Source organism: Anguilla rostrata, chromosome 6 (genome assembly GCF_018555375.3).
Source record: "Anguilla rostrata isolate EN2019 chromosome 6, ASM1855537v3, whole genome shotgun sequence".
NCBI classification, from domain to species: domain Eukaryota; kingdom Metazoa; phylum Chordata; class Actinopteri; order Anguilliformes; family Anguillidae; genus Anguilla; species Anguilla rostrata.
Window position 1 is genome coordinate 46,254,981 of NC_057938.1, and position 25,554 is coordinate 46,280,534.

The 25,554-nt window shown below is 36.6% G+C and overlaps 5 protein-coding genes across 5 annotated transcripts; all 5 read right to left on the bottom strand.

Moving 5' to 3' along the window:
- Window positions 1–1,679: 1,679 nt before the first annotated feature.
- Window positions 1,680–3,791, bottom strand: LOC135258004 (trace amine-associated receptor 4-like). Its single transcript, XM_064341201.1, has one exon. The coding sequence runs from the start codon at window positions 3,620–3,622 to the stop codon at window positions 2,573–2,575; it is 1,050 nt and encodes a 349-aa protein (XP_064197271.1). The 5' UTR covers window positions 3,623–3,791; the 3' UTR covers window positions 1,680–2,572.
- A 3,689-nt stretch (window positions 3,792–7,480) lies between these two features.
- LOC135258005 (trace amine-associated receptor 3-like) lies at window positions 7,481–9,262 on the bottom strand. Its single transcript, XM_064341202.1, has 2 exons — window positions 9,130–9,262; window positions 7,481–8,688 (listed from the first exon to the last, which is right to left on the bottom strand). The coding sequence occupies exon 2, from the start codon at window positions 8,658–8,660 to the stop codon at window positions 7,605–7,607; it is 1,056 nt and encodes a 351-aa protein (XP_064197272.1). The 5' UTR covers window positions 8,661–8,688; window positions 9,130–9,262; the 3' UTR covers window positions 7,481–7,604.
- Window positions 9,263–12,414: 3,152 nt separating this feature from the next.
- Window positions 12,415–13,464, bottom strand: LOC135258044 (trace amine-associated receptor 4-like). The gene has a single exon (XM_064341240.1). It carries the CDS (start codon window positions 13,456–13,458, stop codon window positions 12,415–12,417), a length of 1,044 nt encoding a protein of 347 aa, XP_064197310.1. The 5' UTR covers window positions 13,459–13,464.
- A 4,234-nt stretch (window positions 13,465–17,698) lies between these two features.
- Window positions 17,699–18,765, bottom strand: LOC135257377 (trace amine-associated receptor 1-like). Its single transcript, XM_064340024.1, has one exon. The coding sequence runs from the start codon at window positions 18,763–18,765 to the stop codon at window positions 17,728–17,730; it is 1,038 nt and encodes a 345-aa protein (XP_064196094.1). The 3' UTR covers window positions 17,699–17,727.
- A 2,566-nt stretch (window positions 18,766–21,331) lies between these two features.
- LOC135258006 (trace amine-associated receptor 4-like) lies at window positions 21,332–22,430 on the bottom strand. Its single transcript, XM_064341203.1, has one exon. The coding sequence runs from the start codon at window positions 22,412–22,414 to the stop codon at window positions 21,365–21,367; it is 1,050 nt and encodes a 349-aa protein (XP_064197273.1). The 5' UTR covers window positions 22,415–22,430; the 3' UTR covers window positions 21,332–21,364.
- Window positions 22,431–25,554: the final 3,124 nt, after the last annotated feature.

Sequence of the window (25,554 nt, forward strand, 5' to 3'; positions counted from 1 at the left end):
TCCTTGTTAAATGTGACATTAATAACTAGTTTATTGCATGCACCTCCACAACAAACAGTCCAGACACTCAAATGTGTAGCCTGTATATTATGGATATTACCAGGCTATATAGGGTATGCCGTTGTTGAACCCACCCACTGAATTATGTTCAACTTGCGACCAGATTCGAACTTGTAAAAAATTAGACCTTTCGAAAGAATTTCAACACGCAACCAAAATTTCGACATGCGAAAGGTTTCACAAAAGGATTTTGCTTTTAATAAAATATTTTTTTTAATTTGCATAATAAAGACTTAAGCCGCGTTTCCACCGCAGGAACTATACCCCGGAACTAGGAACCTTTTGAGGAACTCAGTGCGTTTCCACCGCAGGAACTAGGGTCTAAATTTAGTTCTGGGGGCTTTGTTTTACCCCCCAAAACGTTCCTGCTCGGGGGGTAGTACTTTCCGAAAGTACAGGAACCTTTTGGGTGGAGCTTGCAGCGCTGAACATTTCTGATTGGTCGAGTACTCGTAGCATTTGTGTTGTATTTATTTTCCGCCATTACCCGCCATGTTTGAAAATATGCAGCGGCAAACCAATTTATTTTCATAGTAACTTCAAATCAAACTTGTATGTTATGCGGCGCAGTAGCCTACTTTTGGTTATAACCTGTCAACGTCTTGGAATTATAACGTGTGCTCTTCTGTTCTTTTCTTGCTTTAGTATTCGTTTTATAAAATGCTAAGCATTCGTGCTGGGACAGCATATTACGTAGGCTACCAAAACATTCAAACGGATTAATTCGGTTGCTGAATATTTTCTTCCGGATTTTCTTTGTTAGCCCGTTGTAATTGACTCAAAACGTTTGATAGTTATGTGAGGTATGCGGTAGTTCTGCATAATTAACATTGGTGATACAGTACAAGCAAACTGGAAATCACCTTCCGCACTTTTTATCCGGGTAAAATAACAGGTTAATTCTAGTAATCTTCGCTTTATCTTTTTCAGACTGCCGTAATTTTACTCAATTTTACTGCCATTTTTCAATTCCACTAAAAGACCAGGAACACTATGGACTCATTTACGGTGCATGGTTCGCATCTGGAGGGCACACTTCGCTGCTCGGCTCACAGTAACTTCGAAGGAAAGCAAACGGTGGCTGTACCGCTACTAATTTACATTTTCACGCAAGTCCGAGTTTTCGTTCTATTCTTGTCATTTTGCGATTAGCCTATATGGAATTGACAACGAGAAAGTAATAAAACAGCAAATTGTTTACAACCTGTGCATGTTTTCTGCTGTTAATGAATGTGTTTGAGAGGATATATGAAAATCAATAAATACAAAAGTAACCATATATAGTCATTGTTGGTAACCCGTTGTATATAAGTGGAATAAACCCCTCCGGGCTGTCCCGGTTATTAGAAAAGAATGTAGGCTACTTCGGTGGTAGTATGGGGTTACAGAAGAAATCATAGGACAGATGGACCGACGACAACGTCAGTGGGCTAATTTGCCTAATCTTCGCGGTACTTTAGACCCCGGTGGAAACGCAGACAACCATTGGCTGAAGGAACCTTTTAGTTCCTGGTAAAGTAGAGTTCCGGGTAATTTTGGTGGAAACCCGGCTATACATTCAACTCAATAAAGCATTAGCTAGTTAGGCAAATGTTAAATTGTATGTTGTCTTGTATAGTTTCCTTAGATTTCGTTACATCAAAACCTTTATGATTTGAATTTATAATGCACCTACCCTGTGAAGCAAGCTCAGGACTTGACTTGAATGAAACTGAAATGAACACATTTTGTGAGGAGCTTTGGTAGTATACAGAAGTATTTGAAATGCACATTGTGAATGATATGTGAAACAATGCACTACCCTCAAAATTGACATTTATAAACTTTATTTCAGCATCCTTGACACAATAAATAAATAAATAAAGATAATAACTAAAACAAAACATTAAACTGAGTAAAATGGATTGACAGGCACTAATGAGAAGAGAATCACTGCTTTCTCCAGCTACTTCCATGGTTTTGTAATTACATTTCGTTCAACCTTGATGATGATGGTCAATATGATCAACCAGATTTGTAGCTCTATATAACTGCATTTAAAAAAATTTAAAAGTCCTTCAAATAGATGATTTCATACAAATGGCTGGCTGTAGTTAATATGTTGTTGTAAATGCATGAAATTGGGGTATGGGAATCCGATGTTGGGGCCTCACTGGCCTTTTGTTATGGGCCTCCAAATCCTTACATTCACTGGGCTTTGATAATCTCCCAGACAGCCACACAAGATGGATGATATAAAAAGTACATGTATATGTATAACTCATTTTTGATAAAAAAAAGTCACTTGGATCCTTCTTATTCTCGAGTCCAAATATCCATCAACAGTCAAGATTTCTCAGAAATTTATATAGCTTAATGTATATGTGAATTTATGTAAGCTATTTATTTTTATATCATTAAAACATTGTTATAATATCAATTCATTGTTTTAAAAATCACATTTTTGAAAAATGCTGCACTGTTTCATCTTACAAAAAGCTTTAATTGCAATTTTGTGATTAGAGAAGGTTTTTTACATCTCTGAACAAATATTTAATGATGAAGAACCCCTGTGAAAAACTTGTCCTGATAAAATTATTTTAAACACTTTCTGGAACCAGGGATAGAAAAGTCCATAAATTAGTGGGTTACAAGTAGAATTAAAATAACCCAACCACATAAGAGCATCAAATACACTATTAGGAGTCGAAAAATTAATGAAAGGATCTACAACAATGGTTGTAAAAAATGGTAGCCAACACAACAAAAAGACCCCCATTACAATGCCAAGTGTCTTTGCAGCCTTTTTCTCTCTTTGTTCAGACATACGGTTCTTGTGGTTATTTATTTCTGCTGTCACTGCCAAGCTGTCATTTATCTTTCTGGCATGGCTTCTTGCAACATAGAAAATCTTTAGATAGAGTGATGTCATGACTGTTCCTGGAATGAAAAAGGCCACTAACGCCGCTACAACTCCCCATTCTTTGTTGAGAATCACAAAACAGGTGCCTGCACAGGAGTTCATCATGATGAACTCCTCCATGCCGGCTAAGTGAACCTTGGAGAGAAGCACGCCAAAACCAAATCCAAAAGAGAAAATCCAGATGATGGCAATGAGGCAGGCCACTTTTTGCATGGATACCAAGCTTTTGTATTGAAGAGGCTTGCAGATGGCCCAGTATCTGTCAACAGAAATTAGACAGAGATGCAAAATGGAAGCAATGGACATCATCATGTCAAAACTAGAGTGCATCTTGCATATAATTTCTCCAAAATACCAACAGTTTTCCACAGATCTGATCATGCTATAGGGCATAATAAAGGACCCTAAGCAGCAGTCAATACATGCTAAAGAGAGGATGAGGAGGTTTGTTGGAGAATGGAGCTGTCTGAAATGAGAGATGGAGATGATGACCAGCAGGTTCCCACAAACAGTCAAAAGAATGGTGAAAGCCATGAACATGTACATGGCCGCTTTGATAATGATCAGTGTTTGACTTCGTGGGCAGGATCCTTTCAGGTGTGGGAAGCAGTATTGCGTTTCTACAGAATCTCCTGTCAAGTTAATACCCAGGCTCTTCATCTCTGGAGACCCTTTAAACTGCTTCCTCCTGTACTGTACATCATAGAAATTGTCTTAAAATAAATTTCACAACTCTTGCCTAAATAAACACCTGCATTATCGATTTGCATTATTATTATTTTAATATATACTCAGTGACATTATAAAAAGGACTTCTGGTATTCATTACACATTCAAACATTTTAGTATTAACTAAAACCTTAAATAAGACAAACTGCATTGTCTGACTACATAATACCAATACTACTACTACTACTACTACTACTACTACTACTACTACGACTAATATTATTATTATTACCAACAACAACAACAACAATAATAATAATAATAATAATAATAATAATAATTATAATTATAATAATAATAATAATAATGTACCCTGCCTCCTTTTTTTGCTACTTACCTGTCAAACTGAATGACTAGTACTGGAAATAAGTTTGCCACATTTATGTTAAGATTTATGACATATTATGCTTAAGGTATCTTTAAATGATTTACAATGAGTATGATTTCCTTGATGCTATGGATGCATTTTATGATCTGACTGCTTATATGTACAAACATTCAGCAAAAGGTGACACCCACATCAATGACATGAATAATGTATTGGGGAAGTGATGTATTCTGTGGTAGGGATTTCTTCTGGTTGTTGCTCTTATTGAATTAATTAATTAATTAATTACCAAGGAGACGATTAGAGGGGAGTAGTTTTAGAGACATCGTTTTTATTGGACTAAGAACGATACCACAAAAAATACTGTTTGGTTCTCATTTATGATACAGTGCCATGAAAAAGTATTTTCCCCCTTCCTAATTGTCTTTATTATTACAAATTTGTCATACTGAATGGTTTCAGATCTTTTCAGATTACAAAATGTAATATTAGACTAAGGGAAACTGCGTAAGCTCACAACTAATTTTTAAAGTATTATTATTTAATTATAATTTTATTTATTTAATGAAAAAACACCATATCACCCATGTAAAACAGTAATTGCCCCTTTATTTATATGCAATCAACCAAACCAAACCAAATTAACTGTAATTAAATTCAGCTGATTGAACACAGCTGGGCTTGATTGCAGCCAGCACTTTTGAATCTAAACCTCACTCATACTGAACCTTACCATCAAAGTAGTCACCACAAAGCTATAATGTGCATCACAAGCACATTAAGCCGCGATCAAAGGAAATTCCAGACATGATTTGGAAGAAAGTTGTTGAAATATACCAGTCTGGAAAGCGTTACAAAGCCTTTATACAGCTCTGGGACTCCACTAAATCACAGAGAGCCATTATTACCAAATAGTGAACGCTTGGAACACTGGCAAATGTTCCCAGGAGTGGCCTACCAAAATTTCTCGAAGGTAGCAGCAAATATTCATCCATTAAGTCACAAATGATCCCAGAAGAACACCCGAAGAACTGCAGGCCTCGCTAGCCTCAGCTAAGGTTGGTGTTCATGACACCACAATAAGAAAGAGGCAGTGTGAAAATAGGATTCATGGAAAAGTATAAAGACAGAAAACCACCGCTAACCAAGATAACATCAGTGCCCATCACACATATGCAAAAAAAGCACCTGGATGCCATTATTGAAGGAACAATGAATTCTGCTCTGTCCCAGAAGTCTCAAGGACAATGTCTGGTCATCATAAGCCAAAGTGTCACTGAGTTATTTAGCAAGACAATGATCCAAAAACTGAAAATCAAGTTGAGATCTGAATGGCTGAAAATAAATCTAAAGTTTTGGAGTGACCTGACTTGAACCCATCAGAGATGCTGTGACAGGACCTGAAACAAGCAGTTTATACTCAAAATCTGAATTAAATCAGTTATGCAAAGAAGAGTGGGCTAAAGTTCCTCCACAGCGATGTGAAAGCCTGATGTCAAATTATAGTAAGTGTTTGGTAGCGCTTATTGCTGCTGAAGGTGGTGCAACTAGTTATTAAGTTTAAGGGGCCAATTACTTTTTCACATGCGTGATATGGGTGTTTATCATTATATAAATAACTATTCAAAATGTTTTTTGTGCTTTCTCACTTTCTCTTTGTCTAATATTACATTTTGTTCAAAGATTTGAAACCATTTAGTGTGATAAATGTATGTGTGTGTTTGGGGGGTTCTACAAGTCTCTGGAACTCTACTCGAGGGATGGAACACCATTCTTCCGAAAGATATTCCCTCACTTGGTGTTTTGATGATGGTGGTGGACAGTGCTGTCTGACATCATGGTCCAAAAAGCTCCCATAGGTGTACAATTTCATTGAGATCTGGTGACTGCAAAGGCCATAGCACATGATTCACATCATTTTCATACTCATCAACCATCCAGTGACCCCTTGTGCCCAGTAGATTGGGGCATTGTCGTCCTGAAAGAGACCACTCCCATCAGGATAGCAATGCTTCATCATAGGATAAAGGGGAGCACTGAGAATACATTAGTATTGATTTGCAGTGACCCTTCCCCCTTAGGGGAAAAATGAACCCAAACCATGCCAGGAAAATGCCCCCACAGCGTGACAGGGCCACCGGACCCCCTCACTGTAGGGGTCAAGCATTCAGGCCTGTACCGTTCTCTTGGTGTACACCAGACATGTACACCCAGAAAGGGTATTTTGCCAATTAGGGTACAGGGGTTGATTTGCAGGTATTACAGTTACCTGCAGTGTGTCAGCACAATGGTATTTCACATTGCCTAAGTTGCATTGGATGTGAGGTATAATTGCAGTGCTTTTGCAGTTTTCTACAGTCATACTACTATGTGTTTCAGGAATCCTTAGGCAGAAATGGTCAGTCCTATTATAGTGAAACATATTGGAAAAATTACAATAATGATTTTATCATTCTGAATGCTGCTTCATGTGTTACAGTTTGCAGGAGAATAACATTTTCTCACAATTACTTATGCAGTTGGCAAGGTTTTGTTTAGGACGTGCTATGAATAGCACAAGTACATGTACATTAGTTTCATTATATCTAGGGCTTGGGGCTCTGGGAGTGGAATTGCATGGTTGGCTGCTGGACGAGGTTGTTGACTCCCCTCTCTGGACCTCAAGGACTGATTAAACAAAAATCATGCAATATAGCTGGAGATGGGGAGGTGCAGGGACAGAGAAAATTCTTTATATGAATGAGAGGAGGTACATGGCCATTTTTACCCACAGGGAAACTGGTGTAGCTAGTTATGGTAATTGCATTACGGGTTGTAATTCTGGTTGTTTTTTTCCAGAATATTTTTATGCAATAACTCCAGATAGTTTTTCCTTAGAACTAGATAAGCAAAGAGAATGTGACTGATGATAAACAGGCAAGTTTCTTGCAGGAACAACTTTGTTCAATTCAATTTCCATATGCTTTGTGATTCCTGTTGTGTCTACTTGTAGACCGAATACACATATTTGTTTGCCTACTGTAAAGTGATTGCTTAATTTGTTGAGACAGCTTGTTTTTTTTTTTTTTAATTTAGCATGTACATAAATGCAGGAAACTGGAGGCCCTATTAGGAATTCTGTGTTAGGTTCACTGTTAATGACGGTCCAGCTTTTACCAGCTTACATGCAATTAAAGGTTTCTGTACAGTCTCTGGTGTAATGAGGTGTTAGCTCGGGTCCAGCAAAGTCTTTCTTTGGGCAGGTTAGAAATTTTGAAATGACTGCAATGGGCAGATTGATCAGAGATTTGAACTTATTTGTTTTAATGTTTTAATGAACATTGCAATTCATTTTAAATGATTTTTTTTTAGGAACAGTCAATTTATTAAAACCATATTTTAGAAATATGCAACACTGTTTTTTGTTACAAAAAAATCTATTCATAATTGATAATGACACTTTGATTTAGGCTTATAAAATGTTTATTCTGAGGGTGTCATCAAGCTCATTAAAGAGCAAGGGAGTTAACTTTTAGCTTCATTATAGTTGTATTTGCTCCTTTGTCATCCATATTAAAATGATTCATTTTTTCAGTGTGAGCCACTTTATTTAAAATGATCTGTACCAATATTGAATGATGAAGAACCACTGTGAAAAACTTTTCCTGATATAATCATTTTAAACACAGTCTGGAACCAGGAATAGAAAAATCCATAAATGAGAGGGTTACATGTAGAATTTAAATACCCCAACCACAGGAGAAGGTCTAATACAAAAAAAATATTAGGAAAATGATGGAGTGTTTCAATAATAACTGTGAGAAAAAATGGTAGCCAGCACAACAGAAAGACTCCCATGACAATGCCAAGTGTCTTTGCAGCCTTTTTCTCTCTTTGTTCAGACATATGGTCTTTGTGGTTATATACTGCTCCTGTCAGTGCTAAGCTGTCATTTATCTTTCTTGCGTGGCTTCTTGCAACATAGAAAATCTTTAGATAGAGCGATGTCATTACTATTCCTGGAACAAAAAAGGACAATACAGCTGATCCGACTCCCCATTCTCCTTTGATAACCAAAACGCAGTTCCCTACACACGGGCTCGCCATGACAAACTCCTCCAGGTCAGCTAATGGAAAGTTTGAGAGAAAGACCCCAAAACCAAATCCAAAAGAAAAAGTCCAGATGATGACAATAACACAGGCCACCTTTTGCATGGTTACTGAGCTTCTGTACCAGAAAGGCTTACATATGGCACAATACCTGTCAACAGAAATTAGACATAGATGTAAAATGGAAGCAATGGACATCATCATGTCAAAACTTGAGAAGATTATGCATGCGGCTTCACCGTAATACCAACAGTTTTCCACAGTTCTTATCATGCTACCCGGCATAATGACAGCCCCCAAGAACCAGTCGATGCATGCTAAAGAGAGGACGAGGAGGTTTGTTGGAGAATGGAGCTGTTTGAAATGAGAGATGGAGATGATGACCAGCAGGTTCCCACAGACAGTCATAAGAATGCTGAAAGCCATAAACATGTACATGGCCGCTTTGATAATGATGAATGTTTGACTTTGTGGGCAGGATCTTTCCAGGTGTGGGAAGCAGTACTGTGTTCCTGCAGAATCTCCCGTCATGTTAATACCCAAGCTGTCCATCTATGGAGACACTTTCAGCCGCTTCCTCCTGTACATCATTAAAAAAAATTGTGTCCGTCATAATCCTAATTCTTGCTGAAATACACATGTACAGTGAGCACCATAATGTTTGGGACAAAGACACACATATTTCTTTTGCTTTTGCTTTTACTTTGGATACATTTTGGTTTCACCATGTACAGCACTTTTTTTAAATAGTCCCCCCATATCAGGGTGCCATAAAGTCTGGAACAAATGACAGCGCAGGTGTTTCTGATTAGGTGTGTTCAATTGATTCCTTAGTGCAGGTATAAGAGTGCTTGATGAAACCAAAATTTATACCCTTAAATAAATGTAGCAAAGAGCAAATCAATAAAATTATGTTTTTGTTCCAAATATTATGGCACTCACAGTATTTTTAAAGTACTATAAATTAGCAATAAAATTATAAATACAAATTTTTCATTTATAATATCATGAAACTTCTTACCTGCAAAATTGGCTATGTGAGTATTACTGAAAATCTGTATGTTCTAGTTGCTTCACATGTAGTTCAGTTGTTTTTCCTCTCCCACCTAATACCTTGTTAGATTTAACAAGTCTTCATAACTGATATATGTGGGTGAATTCTTTGAACCAATAGATGTAAATATGTTCCAGCAATTTTATATCCTCAAACATTCCCCCAATGAGGCCACATCAATGACATAGGTGACGCATCATGGAGGTGATGTAATCTGTTTACCTGTGAAACTAAAAAACAGTAGGTAACTCTGATCCAGCTCCCATGGGATGGATCTCTTCCAGGTTTGAAATGTGTTGAATTTGTAATGTAGTACTATTGTACCTTATCATAAATTATCTGGAATTGGTTTTTGTTTAATAATTCTTATTTACTTTCACAACTAGGACTGCATATGAAAAGGTATGGTTGTCTTCACATGTATTGTCTATGTCCTTTTCATAAATATAATATGTACTAACTGTCCTTTGATGATAGTATATATTGTTAGGGATGCATAATATATCAATCAGCTGATGTTAGTTAAAATTTTCATTATCGGTATTGGTCAGATGAAGCTGATGCAAAACCAATAGTTACTTCTCGTGAGTCATCCTTCCATGACTGGAAAAAACAAAGACATTGCATGCTAAATCAAATGCTTTTATTCAGACATTTAGAAAACTATGAAACATTAATAGTCAATCATATAACTATATACATATATATATATATATATATATATATATATATATATATATATATATATATATCCACCAATATGTCTTCTGCTTATTTTCATCCCATTACTCAGAACTATTGAGGAAGACCTCAACTGAAAATACTACCCATCTCTCTAATTGGCAGGATAATGGCAGTCAAATGACCATTATACCCAACATCAATTCATTCACTCATTCAACCTTTATTTACGCATTGAAGGAAAGACCCTCATTTACGTTGCTGCGAAGTTACAGCAGAACAACATCAGATAAAACAAGTATAAACAGATGCATTTAAACTTAAATTCAAGTTCTGAAATTCTTTTAGTGGCAGCAATGAGTCCATATTTTTATTTTCTACTGTAAAAAATTCCATGTGTAAGGGGCACTAAAGTAGAATGCAGATTTTCCTCGATTGGAGTAAACAGTGGGAATAGTAGGAACCAGCCAATCAGAACACATATGATATGTAGTATTCCAGACCAGAAGTGAGGATAAATACTGAGCAGTCTGAGCATGGCTTTGTAAAAAAAAAAAAAAGCTGAGGTTTAATTGCAGCATATTTGGTAAATTATCAATATGAACATTTTTTTGGTAAGCTACAATAGTATTACCTAACTGTTTAAAAAAAGTTCAGCAGACTGAATTCAGTCAGAACAACAGTACAATTCAGTGTCATTAGCATACAGATGATAATTACACGTGTTCAGGGATGCAACAATGTTGTTGATATAAAACTGGCCCCAGGACCAAACCCTGGGGTACGCCTTTGGTAATATGTGAAAGTTGAGATCGGGTCTCACCTACCTTTACACACTGATACCTATCAAAGAGATCATTTTGAAACCACATACAGGTTGTAGGATCCAAACCAATACTGGATAACCTCTGTAACAGTAATTGATGATCAACTGTGTCAAAGGCTCTGGATAAATCAACAGAGTGCAACACTGTGCTTTCTACTATCGAGACCATACATAATGTCATTTAAAACCTGCAGAGATTGTGCTGTACCTGTTCCTAAACCCAGACTGAAAGGGACTCGGCATGGAAGAGTGAGACAAAAACTATTTGAGTCAGTTTATCAATGACTCCAATATCAGTTATCATTTAACTTATCAGTTAATCATTATTATTAATAAACGCCAATGATCGATTAAAAGAATTGCGTGAAATTTGCATCCCCAGTACAGACCAAAATTTTGCTGATTGCTTTAAGATGGACCTTTTTGTCACTGCATGATTCTCTTTCTCAGTCTCAACCTGAATGGTTGTAGCTAGAAAATATAACAGCAGGAAGAGTCCAACGTCCCATGTTCTTAACTTTTGATACAATGCTCTGTTTCTGATGATTTTCAGACAATTATGAATGTACTTGAAGCTGTAATGATTTTCTAAAGATACATTTATCATGGTTTTTGAAGGCTGCAAAATTTGCTCCCAACATATTGCTTTGGAAGCCATGTCTGAGGTTGCAACAAAAAGGTATAAGACCTAGCCATTGAGGCCATTAGATGTTGTCTAACATTTGGCTCTGCATTTCATTACAGCCGATGAGCTCACCGCTGTTGTCTGTATGAGGCTATGGGGTGGCCATCGCTGGCCCTATGTCAGTATTTTATTCATTTACTATACGAATAGTAGTATTTTATTTATTTACAAGGCTCTCCTTAAGAAACTTCCATATTATCTCACCATGCGGTTGTTAGTATTACATTAGACACACCCTGAGTACAGACAGACCTAGGTAGAACTTAGCCTGTATGCACCATATATGTGGAATAAACTCCAAGGTACACTGAGACTGAACTTCCTGAGACCACTCAGCCAGTTTAAAGCTCTGGTGGCTGGCCAGATTGTAGAGGAGAGCATATGCACCTGTTGAGTATAATGACTCAGATTAAAATAACTTTTGGTACGGATAATCTTCTCTGTTCTTTTGTTTGACTGGTTGTTAATTAGATTTTCTGTTCACCAGTTTGTATAATGTAATGGCTTTTGCCTATTGTTATTGTTACAATTTTTATTTATATTTTTTATGTAACCAGGGCACTATTCATGTATAAATAAAGGATGAATAAATAAATAAATTCATAATTTTTCATTTCAAATACAATGTGCTGGAGTACAGGGCCAAAAACAAAAACAAAAAACAAAAATGTCACTGCCCCAATATGCTTGCATTTAACTGTATGTGCTTGCATTTGCCAACTACTTTTGTTCATGTGTACGGAGATGAGATGCTATTACCTGATGAGCGGTAGAATAACTTGCTGACTGAAACTCTCCTCCCCTTTGCAACACTGGGAAATTGTGGAATTCCCACTGCAGCCTCCAGCCAGACTGAAAAATGACTGGTTTTCATTCTAATCTGTGAGGTATGCCACTATACCAAACGATGCTTTAGCTTGAATATCTAGAGGATTTATATGTTTTTGGATGTTCTGATGTTCTAAGCACTCATATTTTACAAAATCCCATGTGTTGAGTGCAGGACCAATTCAGTTATGGGACCATCAAACGATCATTAAAATGTAGTCATACTTAATTTTTATACATTTTCTATATAAATGCTTAACAAAGAAGAGCCATTTTGAAAAACCTTTCCTGATATAATAATTTTAAAAACTTTCTGGAACCAGGGATAAAAAAATCCATAAATGAGAGGGTTGCAGGTAGAATTAAAGTAGCCCAACCATATCAGAGCGTCAGCTACACTCAGAGGAGTAGAAAAATTAATGAAAGGATCAACAATAAGGGTAACAAAAAATGGCAACCAACACAACACAAAGACTCCCATCACAAAAGCAAGGGTCTTTGCAGCTTTTTTCTCTCTTTGCTCAAATGAATGATTTTTCTTGTCAGTTACTGCTCTTGGTGCAGACAAGCTGTCATTGATCTTTTTGGCATGGCTTCTTGCAACATAGAAAATCTTTAGATAGAGTGATGTCATGACTGTTCCTGGAATGAAAAAGGCCACTAAAGCAGCCACTACCCCCCACTGTTTGTTGAAAATGAGAAGACAGTTCCCTGTGCAGGAGTTCATCGTGATTAACTCTTCCATTCCGACTAAATTAACCATTGAAAAAACCACTCCAAAACTGAATCCAAAGGAAAATAACCAGGTGATGACAATAAGACAGGTTACTTTGTTCATGGTTACTGAGCTTCTGTACCAAAGAGGCTTACAGATGGCAAAATACCTGTCTATAGAAATGAGACAGAGATGCAAAATGGATGCAGTGGACATTGTCATGTCAAAGGCAGAATGCATCTTGCATGCAATTTCTCCAAAATACCAACAGCTTTCCACAGATCTGATCATGCTATAGGGCATAACAAATGACCCCAGGCAGCAGTCTATGCATGCTAAAGAGAGGATGAGGAGGTTTGTTGGAGAATGGAGCTGTTTGAAATGAGAGATACCGATGATGACCAGCAGGTTCCCACAGACAGTCATCAGAATGGTGCAAGCCATGAACATGTACACTGCTGCTTTGATGATGGTCAGTGTTTGACTTCGTTGGCAGGATCCGTTCAGGTGTGGGAAGCAGTACTGTGTTTCTGCAGAAACTCCCGTCAAGTTAAGACCCATGTTCTCCATCTCTGGGGACACTTCCAATTTTTGCCTAGATCACATAAATATGTGTATTACAAATTTTCACATTTCAGATGAACATGTTTTATTCAGTTAATCAAAGAAAATTATATTCCTAATGTAAAATGCCATGTATTTGTCAGGGCTGCAACATTTTATCAAAATATTACATACACAAAAATGCATTAACAATACATGTATTTGAGATATGTACTCCAGTTAATGTTATGTTTAAATTTTTACCTGAGAAAACTTTTCCAGTTAATATGATTGTTCAATGCTTTAACTACTTTTTATTCCTGTATAGTTAAACTAAACAATTTACCTGACTGATCATTAACATTAATACTCACAAAGATTATAGCTTCATTTTGAGCCATCCACAATATCTGCCTGCGCATCAATGACCAGTATTTCCTGGTCAGACTGCTTATATATCCAAACGAGAAAAGGTGACACCCACATCAATAACAAATACAGTATGACGCATTTAGATATTCTTTATACGTGAAATATGTGGGATGTGCACATCTACAGTCACAAAGAAAAAAAACAAAACAAAAAAAAAAAACACACAGAAATACACTTGGGTGGTATGGGTGTTTGATAACATTTTTCATTAAATAAATAAATAAATTTTTTTTAATTTAGCTTTTTTCCCCACTGGACAATTCAGTTTCACTGGAAATTTCAAACCCCTCGTGAAAATAAATAAAGCTAAACTATTTTATCGTATAGCCGTTCCCTTACCCTTGGATTGTGATTTCAATTAAAAAATCGAATGTATTTTTCTAGTTTTGCTGTTTTCTTGTGAAATAAATACATGATGCGTTCAGTGTAGTTATTCATACCACAGATATGTGGGTTAAGCCTATATTTATAGAGATTATATTGTTGTTTTTCAATTTTTGGGAAGTATTTTATACAAGTTAAAAGGGCAGTTATGCCACCTGACACAAATGATACATCAAAGGCTGTTCATACTATTGAAATAGATTGCAGCAGGGATATGCTAAAAAGGAAAAGAAAATAGACTGAAACAGATGAACTGAAAATAAATGAAAATACATCAGTAATATCATGGATGACATCAATCCACCCCTCAAAGTTCTCTTGTGTACTGATGACAGATGATTGGCCCTTGCTGTTGATCTCCATACAACCAGACCAAGATTGATGGTCTTTTGATTGTGCAATGTCAATCTATTGTATTGTGTCATTGTATGACACATTACAAGCTGTGCAGAATATATTAAATCCGTCTGTGTGCGACGTACCAGGCAGATACTGGTGCACTCAGTCATGTAGAAACGCAACATATGACTGTCCACCATGTTTACTCTCCTTCCTCTCCATTTGTTCTGAATAGAAATGGCTTTTATGAAGGTCATTGTATGCTTATTGAATGATTAATCAGGTGATTGTGCCTATGGGTTCACCACTAGGATATACATTGTATTGCATGTTATCGTGTTTTGATCCTTTTTTTTTTTTGGTTGTCCAGCAAGCATGGGCAATGACTTTCAGAGAAGGGAGATAAATATTTTATGGAAATGATTTTTAAGAACAGGAAGCTTTGGTGATTCCAGTTATAAGAATACATTACTCGTTTTCATTAGTACAACTTTAATTTTAGAATTTAATTCACATTTTTATACATGGTCTGTACAATAAAGCTCAAGGAGGTAATTAAATGTTTTAAGTATTATTTCATGAAAACAATAACATTCTGTGCTTTGTCCTTGTTGCAGTTCCTAAACTTTCAATATTGTCATCCATTTGGTGGTACGAAGAAATTTCTAATTGAAACATTAAGTTAATACTCAAGAGGCCCACACAAGGCTAAATCATCAGAATAATCATTAGAATTCTGTCAAAAAGAAGTGGAAAATATGTATTATATCACTTATGCAGAAGGAGCACTGCAACCGAAGGGTGTACACAGTGCATTTTACTACAGGCCTCTACAGTACATCTAAAAGCAATATGAAACTTATTTTAATTGTGGCAATGAGGCTCCATATATACTCAACTTCCCCCTGTACCCACTGAAATTACATCACTTCCTCCCTGCTGTCTTGTTAGTCTAGCAGCCAATTAAACATACAGGGGAGTAGCTCTGTCGCCCCTGACAGAAAGAGAGATACATTTACACTCATACGACTCCGACATAATACAACACTATATTCCTAATTTACAAACCCTTGAAACAATTACTAGTAAACTGACGTTGTAACCACGGATAGGCCTAAAATTTCTAAACTTTAGCGTTGACAAAATTTCCCCAAACACCAAAGCTAAATCAGAAGACTGTAATTGGCATTGTTTACTTGCTGCCTGAACTTCAATTCATGCATATCATTGTTAACATGATTGGAGCCTTAAATATGGAGTTAAATTAAAGTGGAAACAATCTAACAGTGTTACCAACAGAAAATCTAAGCTGGAATTCAAAAATATTTGGCACACACACACACACACAAAACTTTTCATTGGCTATATATTTGCTTAAAAACATATGATTCAATGAAGAAAGCAAAAGGTTTTGCATCATCCTTGCATTGCTCTAAGCAAATATGATGCAACATTCTATATAGTCTCATTGATTCAGTGTAGGAAAATTGGCATGTTCAAATGACTGCAGAAGTATAATTACAGTATCTACATTTTTCTTAATGTCAATGATTTCACCGTGTTAATATTTTTATAATTTACCATTTCCAAAAACTGAATGCAAGGGGATATTATATAATTATTCTTATTGATAACATGACTGCAGGAGACAGACAGTTTACTTTAAAAGCATTAATGGTTCCCAGTGTGCCTTTATCAAGAGGCACACTGGGAACCATTAATGGTCTTTTCCAAGACCAGCTCACATGATTACGTCAGTTGGACCTATTTTGATTAATCTGCTGAGACCTCACCACATACATCCACATAAAGCTGCTGTTTTGTTGGTCTGTTTCTTGCACAAACCAGAGGAACCAAGGGACTCTGTTAGCACCTCTCTGCAAGGTTAGCCTTTTAATGATGGCTTAACTCTCAGTGGCAAGATGTCAGTACATGCAGTCCTGTTAAATGATGTAATCATTTGCTGTCCTGCAAATGTCTTCTCTTTAGTGGAGAGATTGAGGGAAATTTGAAGACTTAATACTATTATGTTTGTGTTTTTGTGTCCTTGCTTTCTTATAATGGGCAGAACAGATGAATGGATTTGTCTAATGAATGCCCCACGGGTACAGGCATAAGGAACAATCTGTGTTTACGAAAATGCACTCACAGATTTTTACACAGAATGGGGAGTATTTTTGTGAAAACAATAATGCTCTTACAAAATTACCAATAAATATCAGTTGTCAGACATCCTACTCTTTGACTTCAGATCCAATAATAAGATATCAGTTTAAGAAAGATTTCTTTTTACTCTGTTGCGGCAGGCCACCCACTTGTGAAAGAGTCCCAGATCTCTTGTACGCTACATCATGATGTGGCAATGAAATCTGTTCTCAGATGTGCATTGAAATAGAAATGTTTGTATTCCGATTATAAAAAATCTTTAATGAAATAGCCAAAAGGTATAATAATTTGGCTACATCAGACTGTAAGAATACACTGAAGATTTCTGGGATGTCACAGAAAATAATTGACAGACTTGTTGTCATTTGGAGAAATTCTAGTACTGTAGGTACTGCAGGCCCTAAGAAATGTCCCAGTCAACCAATTCTTACCTTTTTTTATCACCCCTTCCATGGGGCAAGCAGGACTAGAGCGTTTCAACCTAAATAAGCTAGGTCATTTTTATCAAAACACATTTTTAAAAATTAAGTGATGAAGAAATCCAGTGTATTAATTAAAATGGCAATAAACATTCCACTTGAATTTGCCCATGTCACCCTGGCATACTGCAGCAGTACAGTATATATACAGTACATGCCGATAGCTGACAGTTATAAATAAATAATGTTCTGTTAACAGGGTGGGTCACTGACAGGATGGGTGACCGTGCAGTGTCATTTAATGGCTACAAAAAACAAACAAGAAACAAAAAAAAACAAAAAAGATTTTTCAACTTAGAGAAATGTTCATGCTTTTTTCTCAAAGATTATTAGAAATCTTAGCCTGGCTTTATTAATAAATGTACTTACACTGCTGATATACACAGTATGTACATGATAATTAATATGTATGAATAATGAATACTTCTCTCACAAAATGAGTTTTTATTAAGTGTTTGCAATACAATAATGACAAGAAAAGTATTTGTTAAGAGTGCAGCTGCATCTGCCAAGCATTATTTTTTGATCGACCAAAAATGATTAATTTCAGAGCTTTTCTGAACCAGGTGTAAAAGAAAGCATAAACCACAGGGTTAAGAGCTGAATTTAAGTAACCAAACCAAACAAGGGCATCAATCAACACTGGGGGAATAGAATAACCAATGAAGGGGTCAATGATGTTGCACAGGAAAAAGGGGGCCCAGCAGATGAGGAACACTCCGACCACTATGGCAAGGGTTTTTGCTCCTTTTCTTTCCCGTTGCCTAGATACATTTTCCCCCTCCACTTGAAACTGCTGTGCCATATCTTTAATAGCTCGAGCTTGGCCTCTAGCAACCACATAGATTTTCAGGTAGATGCTGAGTATGATCAGGCCAGGAATGAAGAAGGAGAATGTAGAGGCAAATGCTGCTGAAGCACGGCTGAAGAACACTGGACAGCCTCCAAAACATTGCACGTGTGCCTCGTAGAAATCCCTGCTTCCTTTTACATTGAGCCCAGAAAAGATCATCCCATAAGCAAAGATAGCAGGGACCAGCCAACTGATGGTGAGCATGATTAGGATTGCAGCAGAGTTGATGACGGACGTGTACATTAGTGGGTCGCAGACGGCAAAGTACCGGTCAACTGAGATGAATGAAAGATGGAAAATGGAGACGGTGCTCAACATGATGTCGGTGCTGGTGTGGAGTTTACACAGGAAGTCACCCAGGTACCAACAGCCTGTGACAGACCGTACTGCACTGCAGGGCATCACAAATGCTCCTAGCAGGAAGTCACACATCGCCAGCGAGAGAATGAGGTAGTTTGTGGATGTGTGCATCTGCTTAAAGAGTGCTATTGAGGTAATGACCAGAAGGTTCCCACTCATTGTAATTAATATGGCCAACCCCATGAACAGGATCATGAGACACTGCAGGCTCATGGGTAGAACTGTCATCTCACAAGATCCACTCAAGGACTCATAGCAAAAATGTGCTTCGGCGGAAACAATGCTGTAGCTGGAGATGTTTGAGAAACTCATCCTCAATTGCTGAAGGAAAAACCACAGAGGAAAAGGGAAACATTTATTGCCCACATTTCCCAACATCTCACTGTAAGACTTGATGGAGTTTCATGTTTAGCAGCAAGTTACTCTTTTTCAGTTTCATGTAATATCACTGGTCACAAGAAATGCACAGAATTTAGAGACACAAAGACCTGTTGTCACATTAGCTCATTAATACACCTTTAAATGAAAATCGAATACACTACTAAATAAGTTAAAATATTCACCATATGCATTACTTAAGTTTTAATACATACCTGACACTCTCGCACAGAAAGTATAACTGAATATAAATTGTAATTTGTTCTCTATAGAATTTTTTTTTTTTAAACCAATCTCACTAATACCTTATATATCTAAATACATTAAAGGTAATTGTTTCAAGAGAAATATAATGTGTATAAGGAGCCTGCGAACATCCAGCTTATATCTCTGAGTAGTGTGTGAGAGGTAACACCCACACCATTAGCATAATATGGTGTATTGGGAACCGTTGTTAACTGTGAATCTGGGAAACAGAATTTGTAGCATAGATACCTTGGATTATAATAAAAAATAAGTTTAATAAACTTCTGCTCCTGCACTGCCACTTACACAGTTTGTGATAATCAATACTTGGGAATTCAGATTATACTGCCATTGGGCTGGAATCAAAATTGAACTTGGTTGTACCTTGGTTGTAGAGGTCACCAAACATACATGTGTCATGAGGATCAGGCTGGAGCATGGTGTAATATTCCTATCACAAACTGTGTAAGTGGCCTTTAGTTCAGCAGTAGTATGCAGATATGATATTAATAATGATAATAATAATAAAGATAACCATGAGGATCAGCCTTTCACATGCCCACTGAAAATTGATTGGCAGATGGCAACCTTTTTTTTTCAGATGTGGCTTTATTATTGTATGCCCAATGAGAGACACAAAGCCATAGCTGGCAAAGTTTCAAATTAAGTGGTCAAACAACTGAGGAGTTCAAAGGCATTTTTATGTATTTTCTTCTTACAGCAACACCTATTGGCTAAAGGCCACCAAAATTACCAAGCTGCATCACAGGCAATGCCAAGTTTTGTGATTGTAACAAAATTGTGACATGGGGGGCCTACTGTTTAAAAACTTCAATATTTTTGATAATTATTCAATTACAGAATCCACAGATACGTTGAAGCCTAATTTGCTGACAGGCAGCCTATTGTCCTTGGGCTAGTTTGCAAAAGTAGGTTTTGTCAAATTCAAATTGGTGTGGGATATTTTTCACTTTTTTATTTTTTTCCCTACTCAAGAATTATTTTGACTAAGGAACCAAACCATAAAGTGTTTATTTTTTGTGCTAAAGACCATGCATCTAGACTTATCGAGGGTAAGTTAGTACTACTGGACTGCTCTTCTTTAGTAACATGTGGCTTATTGTGTGGAAGATAATCACTGGTCACCAGTGCAAGTGCATTGGAGGAGTGCGCATGCCTCTGCTGAAGTGCTTCTTGTGCAGGTTACGGGTGGCCCAGTGAAAACCTGAGTTTGTAATTCTACATTTGAGACAGAAAAAAAGGAAATAGTTTAAATGAAGCTGTAACATAGACCCATCAATTATATATTTCATGCATTGGGACCTGGTAACCAGACCCCAAAGGCATATCTCTTTAGGTGCAGACTGGACCTCTGGTTATAGCACTAGCCTGAGGTTAATGGTTGTAAAATAATCATTTTTGTCAATTTATTTTTGAGACAAAAACAAAAGTACACTCAGCAATCCTTGGTCATTTATCCTTTATATTTTATTTCATTCGGTTATTTATAATCACTAAGGCTGGGTTTCTGTCACAGAAGATTCTGGCTAAAGTCACAGAACAGTCACGTGGAAGTTGCAAATCACAGAAAATGGGGAAAGAGGCAGAAATCATTATGTTAAAAAACACCAATGTTAAAAACACCAATTTATGAAATAAACCAACAGATCTCAGACAATGGTGGGAAATAGGAATAACAAATGCAACTGTAGCTAATAACGGCTAGTAACAAATTTGAATAAATATGCATTGGTAGGCGGGTGCATTTAATCGCAACTGGTCCACCATGGAAAGAAAGAGCATGCTTTTTGCCTTTAATGAAATGTTTTTAGAAACTGATAATATTACCATAATGGGAGATGGAGTACTTGGCATCAACACTGTTCATTGGGGTTGTCAAATATCTGATTGCAACAACTGACTGTAAGCTACATTAAGATTGACAGTAATCATACAAAACTGGAAAAAGATCACAGAAAGGACTAAAAAGGGACATCATGGAAATAGCAATAACATAAAATAAAATAAGAAACAGGGAAAGTCATGGAAATTCAAAAATCACAGAATCCACGATACCTGTGACTTCTGTGACAAACACCCAGCCATGCTAATTACCAATTGCTGTCTTCATATCATCAAAATACTAATTTTAGCAATGAAAAGCTATGAGTATGTCACATTTACTTAAATTTACAAACGATTATCTGCATGATTATCTGCAATTTCAAACAGAAAATTATGATCTCTTTTTAATTGTATATGAGAAACTGTTAAGGGCCTTTTAGAATCAATAGTTTTCTTCGTAAATATTCAATAATGAAGAGCCATTCTGAAAAATTTTCCCTGATAAGATTATTTTGAACACCTTCTGGAAACAGGAAAAGAAAAAACCATAAATTACAGGGTTGCAGGTAGAATTAAAGTACCCCAACCATAGAAAAGCATCAAATAAAACAACAGGAGCAGAAAAATCAAAGAATGGATCAGTAATAAGTGCCATGACCAATGGCAGCCAGCACAACAGAAAGACCCCCAGTGCAATGGCCAGGGTCTTTGCAGCCTTTCTCTCTCTGTGTTCAGACGGGCACTTTTTATCACATCGTGCTCTTGTCATTGCCAAGCTGCAGTCGATTTTTCTGGCTTGTTCTTTTGCAACACAGAAAATCTTCATATAGAGGGCTGTCATCACTGTGCCTGGAATGAAGAAGCCCAGAATAATAGCCATCATTCCCCCTTCTTTATTAAAAAAGAAAGTACAGTTGCCTGTGCAAGAATTATTCATTAACAACTTCTCCATACCGACTCGATTAATGTTAGAGTGAATCACCCCAAACCCAAATGCAAAGGAAAACATCCAGGTGATTACAACAAGGGCTGCTACGTTGCGCGTGGTTACTGAGGTGCTATATTGAAGAGGTTTGCAGATGGACAAATATCTGTCAACAGAAATGAGACCCAGGTGCAAGAGGGATGCAACGGTCATCATGATGTCAAGGCTGGAGTGTATCTTACAAAATGTTTCTCCAAAATACCAGCAGTTTTCCACAGACCTGATCATGCTATACGGCATAATGAAAGCCCCCAAGAACCAGTCTATGCATGCTAAAGAGAGGATGAGGAGGTTTGTTGGAGAATGGAGCTGTCTGAAATGAGAGATGGCGATGATGACCAGCAGGTTCCCACAGACAGTCAAAAGAATGGTGACAGCCATTAACATGTACATGACTACTTTGATAATGATCGGTGTTTGACTTCGTAGGCAGGATCCTTTCAGGTGTGGAAAACAGTACTGTGTTTCTGCAGAATCTCCCGTCCAGTTAAGAGCAAGAATTTCCATCTTTGGAGACACTTCCAGTTCGTTCCTATAACAAAATATATCTGAATGATTATTTTCCTCTTTTTAAAAATATTGATAAACATGCTTTTACTATAACAATATCATTATACAATTTTTTAAATTTTTTATTAGATGTTTATAATTCTGTTATTTCATGTCATTCGTGAGTTTTCAAATTAAACTACTATTCTAGTTTAATATTGAAGTTTTTATTCACTACATTGTGTTCATTTTCATGATTCTATGCTTACCTGATGGGTATGTATTATTTCCGTAAAACAGATAAAGCAGATATTTTCTTGTCAGTCATGCTAACATCTTGTTTCCTTGAAAAGTTTTCATGTCAGTTGAGCTTATTATATACCCAAACAGCAAAAGGTGGTGCCCATCTGAATGACAAGAGTGACGTATGAGAGAAGCAATGGAACTGTAGTTTGAGATGCAATGAGATGCGTGTTTTTTTCCTCCTGCTCGAAAAATATGTTTAAAATTGGAGTTATCAGATCTTTCATGTTACATATTAAAGGTTTTTAATATGTAACATGAAAATGTAATATAAATTTACATGCAAATCTTTCAAATACCTCTTTAATTTCAACATTAGATCTTGCAACCAATAACCAATAATAAAAACGGTGAGGTATGATTTAGATCTTATTCAACTAACGTTGAAATGTTTAAAAAACCCAGAAACGCCAGAGGCATAATGACAAACCTATTATAATTTTTTTGATTTTGTGATATCTTAGGTTGTACTAGCAACTTATATTCTGAAATTGAGAAATTCTTCTTTCAAACATTGGTGTTCTCTTGTACTGTTTTCATATTTTATGGCCTGTCCCATTGTTGCAATGCCCTCCATCAGTTGATGAAAGGGCAAGCTACCATGTGTGCCCTCTGTGACACCATTCCTGTCCCTTGCGTGGGCCCATTATTTTTGCAGTTCGTCTACCTGACAGAATTGCTGTATAGTTGTGAGTTGCCTTACCCTATTTTGGCATTCCTAGCTATATTTCAGTGGGCTTCCCTGCAGTGGAATGGTCTTTTAGAGTACAGCACTTGTTTTGCTCAGATGCTCCTCATCCCAGTAAGGTCCACAGATTACACCTGGCAGCTAGTACATTATTGGGTGCCTTGTCAAGGCCATCTTTATCAGTTGTTTCACCTTCTCCTTACACATCAGGCGAGGAATTCTTTGAATTTTCTGTTAATGGTTTGGTTGTTTTATACCTGTATATATCTTAATACATCTTGTTCTGCGCACAAATAAAAAGCAATTGCTTTAGGATTCTAATATTAATTTATTGTGACAAATGAGGTGCATACACATATTTTTGTTATAGTTTTACAATGACAATGAAGTTGAATTATATTTTTATTGTGACAAGCATTACTAACATGATATGTCATATCATGACATGCCACCTATGGTATAAGCTGTGTAGGGCTCTCAGGCAATATGTTTGTTGCCATATGGCAAGCAGTGTTAATTTGGACAAAAAAGATTAAGTTTTAGTTTTCTGGCTAAATAGAATTTTATTTTTAGTCACATTTTAGTCATTTGAATAGTTTTAGTTTCAGTTGATGATAACTCACAGTTTCAGTTTAATTCTAATGAAACATTCAAAATTTTATTTTCATTAGAATATACTTACTTATTACTGACAGACCTTTATATATGGATGGTACAATCATTATTCTCCCAGGAATCTTACAACTCTTGTTATCATTGCATCTCACTGAATCTCATGCTGCCATGTACACACTTTTTGTTGTACCTGTACAATGACAGTAAAGTTTAGTTTGGTTTTTATTGTGACAAACATTAATGACATGGTCATTATATATCATATTGTTTACATGGTATGTGATATCATGTTGTGCCATCCATGATGTCAGTTCTGATGCTTGGTGTGACATATGATATTGGACTGTCAGGCAAGAATATTTCTGCCATATAGTGGCCACTGAATTTTTATTTTTTTGACTAGAGGCAAGGAGCGCACAGCTCACAGTGCATGGCGTTGGTGGAAAATGTGGTAGATTAGGCTGAATTATATGAGTGAGTGTGTTGCAGCTGGATTCAACCAATCAGATGACCTCTTTTCATTCCCCTTAAGAGCTGTGTGCTTTCTGCACTGGCATGCTGCCAATTTTCGTGGCTCTTCACTGACACACCCCCAACTGAGCCTCTCCTTCTACATTTGCGCCCAGCGACACCCCAAATGACCAAACTGGCTCAAGCACATCAAAATCCATTATGAAAATGCTGCTTCGCCAGTGCAACGGCTTGCCAAATGGCATGTACCATCCCGAACATAGAGCCCTAAGACTTTCAATTGATTGATTTCTTCAATTGAATGTCACAGGTTGGGCATTCAATCTTTAAATTCAAATGGCTACACTGACCCTATGGTACGGTGTGGCCATGCCACAATATCTGACACTACTGTACTCTATTAGAATAGGTGTACTGTAGCTTACGTTTTTGAGGCTTGTGTATTTCATATCTGATGACAAGATCATCAAGCTGTATATGTGTTAATGACCCATTAACTGGGCTCTGAGTATATATTCCATTCATAATAATAATAAGAATTACAATACATTTCATTTATAAAGCTCTTTTTCCTCGTTAAAGTACTATACAGCACTGCAAATACAGTAAAATAACCTTAAATAAACATAGGTAATAGAAAAAGTACATAGAACAAGAAAAATAGAAACAAAAAAAGTGTGGCGTTAATTCAGTATCAATGAAAGGATAAACACAAAAAGGCTAGTTAAAACAGGTTAGAAAACATTAATCTGCATTATTGGCCCATTTTAACAGATGTGTTTTTAGTTTTTTTCACCTTCCTCTCTCTGCAGTAAGGGCATTCCAGGGCCTGGAAGCCACAGATCAAAAGGCTGGGTCACACATTGAATGGAGATCGATGGAAGGGACAGTGGGTTTGTCAGAATCAGAAGAGAGTGGGAGTATAACAATGGAGGAATTGGCGGATAGTCTGGGGCAACTACAAGTAAAAGTGATGGATTTCTTGGGCTCATTTATTATTCACATTTTACTTAATTTTATTTTTAAATTAATCTGTTACTTAAAAAGATAATTATAATGACCAATTACCATTTAATTATTA